This window comes from Lathamus discolor, chromosome 2, assembly GCF_037157495.1.
Source record: "Lathamus discolor isolate bLatDis1 chromosome 2, bLatDis1.hap1, whole genome shotgun sequence".
NCBI lineage: Eukaryota > Metazoa > Chordata > Aves > Psittaciformes > Psittacidae > Lathamus > Lathamus discolor.
The window spans coordinates 35,338,832-35,351,774 of record NC_088885.1 but is presented as its reverse complement, the minus strand read 5'-3'; the positions used below and the strand labels follow the sequence as shown (position 1 = coordinate 35,351,774).

Sequence of the window (12,943 nt, the reverse complement as noted above, 5' to 3'; positions counted from 1 at the left end):
CTTCTGATTGGCTTCTCTATCGAGGGCTTCGGCTCTTTCTGTCTGGCTGATCACGTCAGCGAGAGCCAATGAGAGTTCTGTGTGTTGACTGGTCCTTCGGCGAGCAGCTGGAGCTGCCTGAGCTGGGCGCGGCGGGCGATGGGAAGATGGCTGCCGGCAGCAGCGGCGGCGGGCTGGGCGATGCCTGCAAGCACCACACGCAGCTCGGGGTCTGCGAGTCGCGCGCCAAGTACCGGGAGGGGCGGAGGCCGCGAGCCGTGAAGGTGGGGCCGGGCCCGGCTGCGGCCTCTCGGGGCTTCAGGTGCCTCTCAGCCGGGCTGATCCAGCTGTGGCGCCGCCGGGCTCCTCAGTGCTTGTCCCCGTTCGGGTGGCTGTAGCTCTTCTCCCCTTGCTGCGGGGTGCGTCGGTGCGAGGGCTCAGGAACCCAGTAGGCGCCCGAAGGAAGAGTTGGGTCTGGTAAACCTGCTAACTCCGCGTTACGTTTTGTAAATCAATCGTGTAGGAATGCGCGTGGCGCGAGTAGGCTGGTTGCGTGCGAAATTCAGACCCAGAGATGCAGAGCAGCGCACGGAGACGTGATGGCCAGCAGGAAGCTAGGTGCACAGGGCCGCTGGCCTCGGCTGCTTTTGTGCTGAAGATCTGGTGCCCAGCGGCTCCAGGTGGGCTCTGCTTTCCGCATAGGAGGAGCTTCTTGTCACAGCAGCAAGAATGGTGGACTTGCTTTTTGTGTGCGTAGTTAACGTACAGTGCACTGAACGGCACCTTCTAGGGCTGCCCTGAGAAAGAGAGCTCTTTCAAGAGTCTGAAGTCATAACAGTCCGGGGGGGGGGGGGATGCGGTTCAGCATGCTGAGAGGATTTGAGGAACAACAGAAAACATAGAGAAAATTGCTTACTTCGGCAGTGAAGCAATAATGTGAACACTTTGTAATACTCGGGTTTTTTGTTTTTCTTTTCCCCACCCAGGTTTATACGATCAACTTGGAATCTCGTTATTTACTAATACAAGGAGTTCCTGCATTAGGGGTTATGAAGGAATTAGTTGAACAATTTGCATTATACGGTGCCATTGAAGAGTATCATGCTCTAGATGAATATCCAGCAGAGCAATTTACTGAAGTTTATCTGATAAAATTCCAAAAACTGCAATGTGCAAGGTACTGGAGACAGCAGTATTTGCCTCTTGCTTTTTTAATCATTGTTATACTTTATTTACAATCCATTAAAATTCTGGAGAGTTGAAGTAAAATCCTCAGTTTTGCCAATTCCATTTAATTCCCTCCAGGGTAGCCAAGAAAAAAATGGATGAACGAAGCTTCTTTGGTAGTTTGCTGCATGTGTGCTACGCTCCAGAGTTTGAAACAGTCCAAGAAACTAGGGAGAAGCTGCAGGATAGAAGGAAGTACATCGCGAAAGCAACAAATCAAAGAGGTTTGTAATTAAATTTCTGTGGAATATTAATGTCTCACTTCAGGGGTGGGTGAGTGAGGTTTTGGTTGAAGTGCCCATTAAAGAAAGCACTTTTTAACTAGCTAACTAGTAAACACTGTTTTACAGATGCATTTTCAGTATGTTTGCAGCAGAATTGAGACATTTTTCAATATATAGAGGGCTGGATCTTTTTCAAAGCAACTTCACATTTTTGGTTTAGACTAAAAGAAATGCTTGAGCTTTAATAATTGAAGTTTTCTTTTCAAAATATTATCAGGAATTTCAAGCACTGGCAGGAAATTTGGGGTCATCTTTTTCACTTTTGTTCCAGCTTATTCAGGCATGCTCAGAGGGAGAATTTTGTAAGGAAGGGGACTATTCCAGAACTTTCACAAAAAATTTCTCCAGCCTGCATATGGGCACTGGAGGAATGCCAGGAATGGACTGGGTTTACTGGGGCTGCTGCACTGCAGACTTGCTAGGCAGCACTGAAGCCTGGGCCAGTTAAGAAATCAGCAAATTGCTGAGCACCCTTTTTTGTGCTTATGTACTTTGCTACTATTCATTGCATGAGGATGTTGAAAGGGAGTAAAATCACTGATTTTTAACATCAAAACACCTATTTTTTTTTTTTTTTGATGCTGCAAAACAGCCTGTCCTTGAACTCATAACTGAGGTAAAAATCACTGATTTGCAACATTAGAAATACTTCCCTTGTGTTCTCAAAACGGCAGAAATACTTCTGCTCCAGTGTTCCCTTGCAAACCAGCAGAGGGACTGGGATGGGAAACTCCAGCTTGAAAGGTGCCACTTGAGAAAAAAGAATCACAGAAAGGTGGCTGAGAATTGAGTATTACTGGTACTGCTGGTGTAATTGTTTTAAATGGGTTTTATGTGTTAGAACTAATAATGACATTATAATGATGATAAACATAATAATGACAAAAGCAATACTGCTTTTTTCTTGTTGTTGTTTCAAAGATTGCTTTCTGTTAAAGCAAGTAGATGGGCCTAAGAAGACAGTCCCAAAGAACTCCCAGCATGACCGTCCATGGAGTACATCAGGATCACATGCAGCCAGTAACTGTGATCCATCCTGCTTTGCAAGTTCTCCTGGGGTATCCCACAGCATGGGGTATCCCTGTGGGAATCACAGTCAGAGCCTATTGACATTTCCCCAGTATGATAACAATTCTGCTGAAACTTCTGGGCACTTTGGTCTGAACACATCCCTAACAATAAACGCACATCCAGTAGAACATATTCCACAGAACTCCTTAATGCAGCAAAGGACAGTTCCGGTTGATAATGGAATCAATCGGTTTATGCCTCGGACAACTCACCTGCAAGAACGTAAGAGGAAGAGAGAAGAAGGTACAAAGTTTTCCCTCATTGGAACAAGTATGGACAATACTGAAGTCATCATTGGTCCACAGCTACCAGAAATACCTAAAGTGGATCTGGATGATGATTCACTGAATACCTCAGCTACATTAATTCGAACTAAGTTGAAAGAGGTATGGGTTCTGCAAGTTCTGATGTTTTCATTTTCAAACACAGGTACCGTGTGCTTTTTATCCATAAAAAGACTGTAAGAAAAATGAAATTAACACTTACACAGTATTATCAATTTATCTGTCACTTAAAGCTAGCGTTGTTACTGTTTAACTCTTCCATAATGCAGAATATTGCAGGCAGTTCTACTCCATACCTCTGACACGACACTTCAGAAAGTACAAATGTCAGTGCATGGTCCTACATGATTTTTAGTAAACTACACCTTTTTTTTTTCCACGTGGGGAGGGGAAATAACTTTGCAGGTAGTCCTGCTGAATCCAGTGTGACACTTGTACCTGGTTTCTGATTGAAAGGGAGTGAAAAATAATGAAGTCAGAGTTCAATGTAATTTTGCTCCAACACTACTTTTGGCATTAAAAGATGTACAGAAGCACAAATTCTACTGTGAGAAGCTTGTTTTAAGCTATTTAGTCTTTTATGGAAGATATTAATCCATTAGCAGGTCAGGCACTCCTGCTATAACCTTCCATTTAAATTAAGATATGAAAAAGCTTTCTTGACTCTGACTAATAGACTGATTTAAAAGAGCTTATCTCCAGTCAAATTGATAAATAAACACCCCTCATATTAAATACACTTCTAAAGTTCATGTCAAAATATGTACCTGAGTTTCAAAAGCATACTAAACCTTTGAAAACACCTCTGGTAGGGAGAGGGGTGATAACATACAAAACACTCTTAACACTGACTACCTGAAATTTGTTTGTGTGGTTAACATACAAAAATGGTACTGTGAGCACTTCCATTTTCTGAGTTTCACCTCTTGTATTCAGTGCTGCCTCTGGTGCTATTTTTTCCCCTTTTCTGGCAGGAAGATTCAGTACATACATGATTGTAGTAATATATCCCTCCCAATACTCAAATTTTGGAGAGATGGCCTCTCGTGGTTTAAACAAAGTCAGCCATAAACCACACAGCCCATCCACTCACTCCCCCGCTTCTTGCCCTCCCCCTACACCCGGAGGGACGGAGAGGAGAATCGAAAAGAATGCAACTCCCACGGGTTGAGATAAGAACAGTTTAGTAACTAAGGTATAACACAAATCACTGCTGCTACCACCAATGATAATAATGATAAAGGAAATAACAAGAGGAAAGAATACAACACCTCAACATGAGCTGACCAGTAAGTTGCCCCATTCCCCCCAGCCGAGCACTGACCGATACCTCCTCCAACCCTGCAGTCCCCAGCCCTTCTGGGTAACTCCAGTTACATCCTGGGCATGATGTGCTGTGGTATGGAATACCTCTTTGGCTAGCTTGGGTCAGGTGTCCTGTCTCTGTCTCTGCTTCCTCCCGGCTTCCCCTCCTCCCTGGCAGAGCATGAGGCTCAGAAAGTCCTTGGCCAGACCAAACATTTGAGCAGCAACTAAAAACATCAGCGTTATCAACACTGTTCCCAGGCCAGAAAAACAAAACACAGCACTGCACTAGCTATTAAGGAGGAGAAAAATAACTGCTACTGCTGAACCCAGGACATGGCCTTACTCTAAAACTAGCATAAAAGAGTGGTTACAGTTTACTAAGACTTCTTTTTTTCTTCCCAATTTAGGTAGCAGATTCTGTGTCAAGAACATCTGTGGAAAAGCCAGAGTGTAGCTCAGCCAAACCACTTGTAAAGCAGAGAAGAAGAATATAGATCCTGCTGGCAGCATCTTCTTACAGTCCTTCTTTTTCCTCAATGGATTTAGTTTAAAATACTTCTTTTATGTCAATAATAAAATTATTTTATATTGTATTTCCAGTTCTCTGTTAAAAATTGTATCCGTTTGTTTCTTGGAATGAACAAATCATTATAATGTACTATCATTGCACTACAATCTTTCCCTGTGTACCTCATACTGTAACATATTTCATAACTCATTGAAGAGATGTGTTTAGGTAAAGTAATAGAAGTAAATTCTATTTATTCATTAGCTTTTACAGTAAAGGAATATAGAAACTTAGTATGAGTTTCAAGTTGTTCCTATTTTTACTATACCATGCAGAACAGTGAAGAAAAAAACCTCTTACAGCAGTATTCCACTGGGAGTTACAGTTTACAAGGTTTCCCGGAAGGTTTTCTGCTCAAATGCCATACGGCTCTGTTAAAAAAACAAAACCAGAATTCATTTTCAACTAACTGAAGGATTTAAAGACAGTCAGAAAGGATGCTGAACTGAATTGTGTAAGCAGTGCAAGTCCGTGCAGTTAGTTAGGATAGCTCTTGCTTTTTGGCTTAGAAGAGGTAAATTCATTCAAAGTTATAGCTGAGGGGAAATTCAAATTGTAACTGTTCAGCTGTGGTAATGTGTGACCAAGGAATGATCTGGCATGGAGGGCAAGAAGGTCCAGCTGCAGAATGAGTTAAACTGGCTGCAAGCAGGAATGCCAGCAAGTGGCATGACTTAATGTAAAGGAGTGAAATTTCTCTTGGTGATGGGACAAATACCCACAGCATTGTGCTGTAACAATCCTGGAGTGCGAGTGCTCGGGTGCCACCTCTGGGCAGCAGAGCTGGTGCTGGGGGGATGAACCCAGTGCTAGGTTAAGGTTACAGAAAACTAGTAATTTTTCTGTGCTGATTAGCGAATGTGATTCTGTCCAGAAACTTCAAAACCCTTTTCACTGGTGTACAAACCCAAGTACTTCCCTGTTTTTTCCCAAACCCTGGCAAGTCTGCCAGCAGTCTGGCATTTTGGAAACAGCTGCTTTGCAGATGACATGATGCAATGCCCCCTGCGATTCTGGCTACAAGATGACTTCCTGTCTTCTATCCTGCCAGGCAAGTGAGCTGGCAGGATATAGAGGTTTCCAGTGAATGAAAACTTGCTGCATCTCACCAGCATTACACAGCTCCTCTGTTTCTAGGAGCCACTGCATGTATTTCAGAGTTGTGCTTTTACATCTCTATGAAGGCACAACTTTCAATATTTAAAAATGACGTAAGTTCAAATAGAATAACTATTATTGGATTTGGGAAAAAGTTCTTTGTTCTAGAGCAGAAATGCTCTCCACAGTTGAGCTTAACACTGAGGAAGTGAGCATCTTTCCCCCCAGCCCTCCCAAATAAACCCCAAAACAACCAACAACCCCAAATTAGATGGATCGTTAAAAAAAGCTGAGTTAGGTGTAATTAAAAACCAGCCATGCCACACTCGGAGATGAACACTCAGAGATGAACACTCTCAAGGTATTAAATGACATGATGGAAGAAAAATGAAAGGAGTTGTATTTCTTTAGATCTTTGGCATAAGAAGTTCAAGAGAATGATCTCATTTTCTTAGTCTGAGAAGATGTTCACTGAAGATCATTCTCTATATTGTTGCCCTGGGACAGATAAACATTGAGTAACTGTGTTCTTACGCTCTTTTTGTACCAATGTTTGTGTAAGGAAACATCAGTGCCGTGAAAGGTAGGTCAACTTGACATACCTCACTCCATATCTCACAACCAAAGCGTTTATCACTTTCAGCAGCCCCCAGGTAATGACAGTTGATTCCATGCTATGTTCACCTCCTTACCAAAAGTACAGAGTATTGCATTTTTGTTTTTGTTGATGTACCTTTATGTCTGCCAAACATGGTCCAAAGGCTTCTAAGAGAAGATTTTCATCTCTGACTGCTTTTTCAAAGTCCTTAAAAGAAAGCTTGCCATCACGATCATAGTCCTACAAAAGGAAGGGAACTTTTCAGCAAAGGGCAATTACTTGTAGGAACAACTTTTGTTTAACAGGTGTTTTACTGACATGGATTCTGTTTTTAGTTTGATAGTATGAAAGTATTATTTTCTTTGGGCCATGAGTCTCTGCTCACACAAGATCTGTATTATTTGCCTTTACCTCAGGTATAGAAGGGGGAGCAAGCTCAACTATCATCTCATACGGCTTTGCTAACAGAATTCCAGAGAAGACCTAACTTTATCACAGGAAGAGGCTGAGCTGATAATTGCACGGACAAATCTCAATCACAGTTGGCACTGAGATAAATTACAATTAGGAGACTTAAAAGGAGGAGAAAATGTTACAATATATTCTGTGTGTCTATTTACATAATGAGTACATTCTACATCTTATTCATGAGGCTGGAAATACTTTACCCTGGTGGTTTCTATAGTACACTCCTGCCCTGTCTTTTACACATACAGCACCCAGAAACATATGGTGGAGTATACTGATGCCAGCCCACTTCTTTTGTACTGCAGAATCTCAGCATAGCAGAATATTCCTCGAGGTGTAAAAAGCAGCCTTGTGTTTTCAGCAGTTCTACAATTTGAAAACCTGTTTCTACTGACATGGCAGCTTAAAACACCAACAAATCCTACAGTGAGCATAAGTACTTCTTTAAACCGTATAAAATTAAGGTGTTAAGTGAAGACTGATGGGTGGGTATGATTTATGTTCAAGGCAAAGGGCCAAATAAAAATTTTTGAAGATCAAGCCATGGAACCATCACAGCTAGTGAATGCGCAGGGAGCACAGGTTCTAATGGCCAGAAAAGCAGAGGCAAGGAGCTATGTATGCAGAGATCCCTGAACAAGAAAACCTGCCACTGGATGCTTCAGAGAAACAGAAGTGGCTAGGTACCCTCTACCTTTACACCCCTCAACACAAGGGAGAGGAGGGCATGAGCATATCCATTGCAATGAAAACAGTATCATGTGACTGAATATACGCTTAGTCACAGTGCCATGGTACCTACAGGCAATTACTCAGAGCAACTTTTACTTCTTTGAGTGATGGACTCCACAAATGCATTTTTTGATACCAAGTTGGGCAGCAATATCCTACTGGGACAACTGCCCAGCAGCCAAATCAGATCTGGACATTCTTCAGACACATGTCAGAGCTTTATTATGTTCTTGTGGAAAAACTGAAATGGGATTATGTACATGATTTGTTCATAATGTATTCTTACACACATGAAGATTCATTATGTCTAGAGTATAGTGCTTGGACTAGCACAGCTCACTTATCAACTGCCCAAGACATGAGGGTGTTCATTCTGGAAACAGCCTGCAGGAAAGCTGTGCATGTAGGCGGCTCCAAAACTGAATAAATTGCTGAGTCATAGCTTGCTTTCTGCATAAGACTAAGCTCAGCATGGTCAAGAACTATGGATAAGATGGACCTTTCACTGAGGGTGTGCAAAAGGAGTGGGTTTGAAAAATAGAAAAGACGGGGTTGAATAAAAAGAGTTGAGCATCAAGATCTGGTTTTAAGTCAGATCTTTTAAACACCACCACAGGCAGGGAGGTTATATTTCTTGATTTGATGAAAATGTTGAAACAGTTCCTGGCTGATCTGGATAGCGTAAATTAATCATAGTAAGACATATTTTACATTAATAACCTTGAGATTACTATTCTAATAGAAGATACCAAATTGGCAAAAGGCATTTCAGGAGCAATTGTTAAAACACATTTACTTAATAATAAAGCTATTGCAGATGCCTATCACTGGAATAAATGCAGCTCATGCATTTGAATTTTCCACTTCTGACTGGGCTCGTTTTGACTGGGCATACACGTGTATGCACGCATACACATGCTAGCTTATACACAAAGTTTGTAATGCATTCACATAATAAATAAACAGTTTCATGTGAGGATACTGGACTGGGACTCATTAGATCTGGATTACATTTCTGGCTTTCCTTAGGAGACTTGTTTCTGTCAAGTACATAACTAACTCTGAGGTGCAGAATCCCACTGTAAATCAGACCCATTAATTTTGTTACCTGATAGGAATGCTCAAAGGTTCAGTTAATAGATGTTTGAAAGACACTGAAGTATCACAATAAGTAAATACTTGCCATTTTCTTCATTGCTATGTCTACCAAGTCCTTAACTCCCTCATCAGGATCTTCTTCGGATGGTTGTTTGAGAAGACAGTTTTTCAGCATTTGAAACATTTCCTCTCTTGAAATGTATCCATCACCATTCAGGTCATAAACCTCAAAACAGTCTTTTTGAAAGATAAACCAATTTTAGATTCATACATACTGTATCACACACCATTAAAGCTGTCTAGACAGAAAATGTGAATTGTATGTTGTACAGAATATTTGTTGAGCCACATTTATCATATATAATACTTCATACACACTGCTTATTTGTCTTTTATAGTGAAAATCAATTTTGCTTAAATAAATCGTCTTCAGTTCACAGGAACCATAATAACTTACAGATTTTAACTTCTCTGAAGTTGTTTATTTAGAATATAAATAAGGTTCTGGTCTCTGACAGGGACCAGCTGTCTGTATCAGACAGAATTTGCACATACAAAGCACATCTTTGTTATTTTAGAAACTGAGTTAGGAAAGTAAAGGAAAAGGAAGAGTCAGGTGTACTAGCACAAAAAAGACAGCTGTAACTTACCTGCCTAATTGTTCCTACCTTCCTGGAATCAGAAATCTACAACCATAATACCCTTTATGTAAATACTATTTACTTTATGTAAATACAATTTACATAATGCACTTTTATCTCTCACAAAACTTATTTAAGCAAACAAACCAACCTCTTCAGTTTTGGAACACAAGAGGTTTGTGGGTTTTTTTCCTGACAATGTCTGCAGTGAAAAACTGTACTGGTGTACACTTATAATAAGCAACACCGTGTATCACTACACATTAGTGTATGCTATAGTGCAGGACTGCATATTTTACTGCTTGTGGTTGTATTGATACACTGACTTTTATCCTGGGCATACACCCTGGTGCTGTGACATCCCAGACCACTTTCCAAATGGATTTATCTAATACATTAGGGATGGCTGTTGCTACAACATGGGAACTATGGAAACAACATGCTGACATTATTCTTTTTCTATTACTTTTTTCCACCACATGTCCTATTATTTTTTTTTTTTTATTTATTCTTAAAACTCTGGAGTTTCTGTTATTCTATCTTCCCCATCTTTCTCCATCATTATTGTAAAGGTTATCATGACCATCTTACAGACTCAGTTTTTCCATCCATTTTTCCAAGCTGAAGAACTGTTGGGATTAATGCAATCACTGCTGTGTCCCCATTGCGCCGGTAAATGAATGTTGGCACAGGTCTTGGTTGGCTTGACACTGTGCTATGTAGCCAAACTTCCCCTTTAGCTCCATCTGCTTCTTTCTAATTTTGTGTGTGAATACAAAAATCTGTCAAAACTGTGTGCTGTAGAACAAGTTCAAATGCTAATTTTTGTAAGCAACAAAATCAGGTGGCAGCCATGATAATGGCAGTTTACACAGAAAAACCTCTGTATCAGAGAAGCCATTTCAGAACTCTGTTTCACTGCATTAAGCTATACAGAAGAAAACTTTTCAATCACCAAATACTTCATAAGAGTAACTACTAAATTCTAATAGAAGCAACAAGTAATAATCACAAATTCAATGATTACTACTAAACACCAGCACACAGATAAATCTTACATTTGATCTTTTCTTCCAGTGTCCCCCGAAGAAATACTGATAAGCCTTCCACCCATTCCGTCGCACTGATGCAGCTGTTGTTATCTCTATCAAAAGTGCGGAACACTGGGAAGTGTATTAGATACATTTGAAATGTATACAATAGGGAAACACAAAGGAATATTTTCTTAAATTCAATGAAAATATAACCCCGTATTTTTTCTGAAGATGTTTCTCCGTTTTGACCAAGGTATGATAACCCTTCTTGGATCTTTCTAAGATGTAACAACAAAGGAAATTTCACCCCTCAGTTTACTGATCTGCCATTCCAGAATCCTACTGGGATAAGACATCTTGTTTGATCTGTTGCTTTCCTGACTTAAACTACGACAGGAAGTATGCTTCCATGCAGATGTAAACCAAATAAATCACAATACCCCTTGCACTGAGGCATCTTTGCAATACAGGAGAAGATCTTAATTACTAGGTTTTGTCACAGAAAATCTTAGAGAAAGTAATCCTAGGAACAGTACATAAGTATTTTAAATATACAAAGTAAAACAACCTCCTGTCTTTCTTGTACCAAAAATCTTTTTTTCTTCCCTGAAATAAAAACCTTTCAGTCTTGCAGCTTTACTATTCATACAGCCAGTAATATAGTACTTCAAATACCAGGTATGATTCAAAGCATCAACTAACATCTATAATAATTCGTATTTTAGAATGTTAATTAGTAAGCTGGCTACTAGAACACCCTACACCCAGAGCCAAGCATTTTGGAGTTGGAAAACAATAGGTTTGCTTTTTCAAACTGAAATTAGGCCCTCTGCATGTAAGCATTAAAATAATTTTAAAGAATGTGTCCATGTAAGGTATCTTCCAAGGCACACTTACCTTGCTGCATAAAATAGCAACAAGTTTTCATTTTATGGTATTTAAATATCCCTCCTGCTAGACAACAGGAGCAAGCTTAACCAAGGGATGACTCTTGGCAGCCTGAAATTGAAAAGAACAGCAGACTAATGCCTCTTCATATCCTCCTCTAGGCACCTGTACATCAGATATCATCCATGAGATTTCCACAGCAACTGCTGATGTGGCCGTCATGTTATCAGTCCGTGAAATCGCTGTATTTTCAAGGAGTTATTTGGCTCATTACTCTCATCTCCCTCTATTGTCTGCCTAGCCCCCTCTGTGCTGTTCACAGCGCCTCTATTCCAGAAGTCATCCACTCTATAGGCGTGCCTAAGACCCCCAAGTCTGAAACAGCGCCGTCCACCAGCGGCAGCGACTGCAGGTCCCGGTGGAAGCACCGGGGAGGCAAGTGACGCCATGCTGCCCTCTTCTGTCACGACCCTACAGCGACTGGGAGAGAAACAGCCACAAGATAACGCAGTACAACTGCCTCTGGTTGGCCTCCCTCGTGCAAGCAAGGAAAACTATCCCTCATAAGGAAAAAGCAGCTCCTGAACACAGCTCTCACTTTGCTGTCCTTGCAGGAACAAGATGGCTCTATCTATCTAGGCATGCTGATCAGGTCAACAATGTAGAACTAGAATCTTCCACCCTTTTTAGACCCACCAGTCTCACCTCTGTCCATGAGCATCTCATCCGTCATGCCAAATGCGCTGTGCAGAATATCTCTGAACATGTTACGGTCAAAGCCGGCTGCAGCAAAGCGGCTGCTGGACTCGGCCACCAGCTTGTCGAAGAGCTTGATCAGACATTCCACTTCGCTTTTATTAACTGCCCAGGCAAAACACAAGCCAACGTATTTTATCACTTAAGTGGGTAAAAATGCATGCCAGGCACAGCGGAGCCACAGGGCCGGGACACCTCGGGTGCTCACCGTAAAACCGATGCGCCTCACTCTGCTCCACCCCGTCCCCTATTCCTAAGGGCTCAGCAGGCATTCCCCTCCCTCCCCGCGGTGGGTGGTCAGCAAGGCCACCGAACGAGCACAGGCGCAAGGGGAGGTGGCCGCCTGCCGCGAACGCCGCTCAGGCAGCGGCGGCGGCCTGTCTCCCGCAGGGGGGACTCACAGTGCTTGGTGGAGTGGCCCAGGGTGTCCACCAGCTGCTGCAGCCTCTTCCTGCTCATGGTGAGGGGCCGGCCGCTCACTGCGGCCGCCATGGTAACGCGGGCAGGCGGGCCCGAGGCTGGCAACAGCCGCCTTGCGGCGCCACTGGCGGGTCATAGGTAAACACACATGCACGGAAGCAAAGGGAAACTGGTACCGTACGTTTGAAAATAGCAGCTCCAGAAAAGAAAATAACTTGATTTCAAACTTGTAAAAATGCTTTCGGAAAGAAGAGCTAGAAGCAGACTACATACAACAGGAATCTATTAAAATACTTTTATCCTCACATTCCTACTTTGTCCCACTGCTGAAGCTTGGAACACGCATGGCGGTTGCCTGGCGCCACTTGAACCCACCGAGTGTAAACAAAGGGGAAGCTGGAGGGTTGTAACCAGCCTCTAACTCTTCCTTCAGGAAGGATGCAAGAGGAATCACGTTTGTTGATACACTGAAAACCAACCATTTCACCT

At 42.0% G+C, this 12,943-nt stretch overlaps 2 protein-coding genes across 2 annotated transcripts; one reads left to right on the top strand and one right to left on the bottom strand.

The window, feature by feature from the left end:
* Positions 1 to 64: 64 nt before the first annotated feature.
* On the top strand, positions 65 to 4,954 carry RBM48 (RNA binding motif protein 48). Its single transcript, XM_065666376.1, has 5 exons — positions 65 to 263; positions 966 to 1,156; positions 1,285 to 1,430; positions 2,412 to 2,947; positions 4,561 to 4,954. Exons 1-5 carry the CDS (start codon positions 69 to 71, stop codon positions 4,645 to 4,647), a joined length of 1,155 nt encoding a protein of 384 aa, XP_065522448.1. The 5' UTR covers positions 65 to 68; the 3' UTR covers positions 4,648 to 4,954.
* On the bottom strand, positions 4,881 to 12,527 carry CLXN (calaxin). Its single transcript, XM_065666378.1, has 6 exons — positions 12,436 to 12,527; positions 11,984 to 12,139; positions 10,415 to 10,519; positions 8,801 to 8,952; positions 6,553 to 6,657; positions 4,881 to 5,092 (listed from the first exon to the last, which is right to left on the bottom strand). The coding sequence occupies exons 1-6, from the start codon at positions 12,524 to 12,526 to the stop codon at positions 5,048 to 5,050; spliced, it is 654 nt and encodes a 217-aa protein (XP_065522450.1). The 5' UTR covers position 12,527; the 3' UTR covers positions 4,881 to 5,047.
* Positions 12,528 to 12,943: the final 416 nt, after the last annotated feature.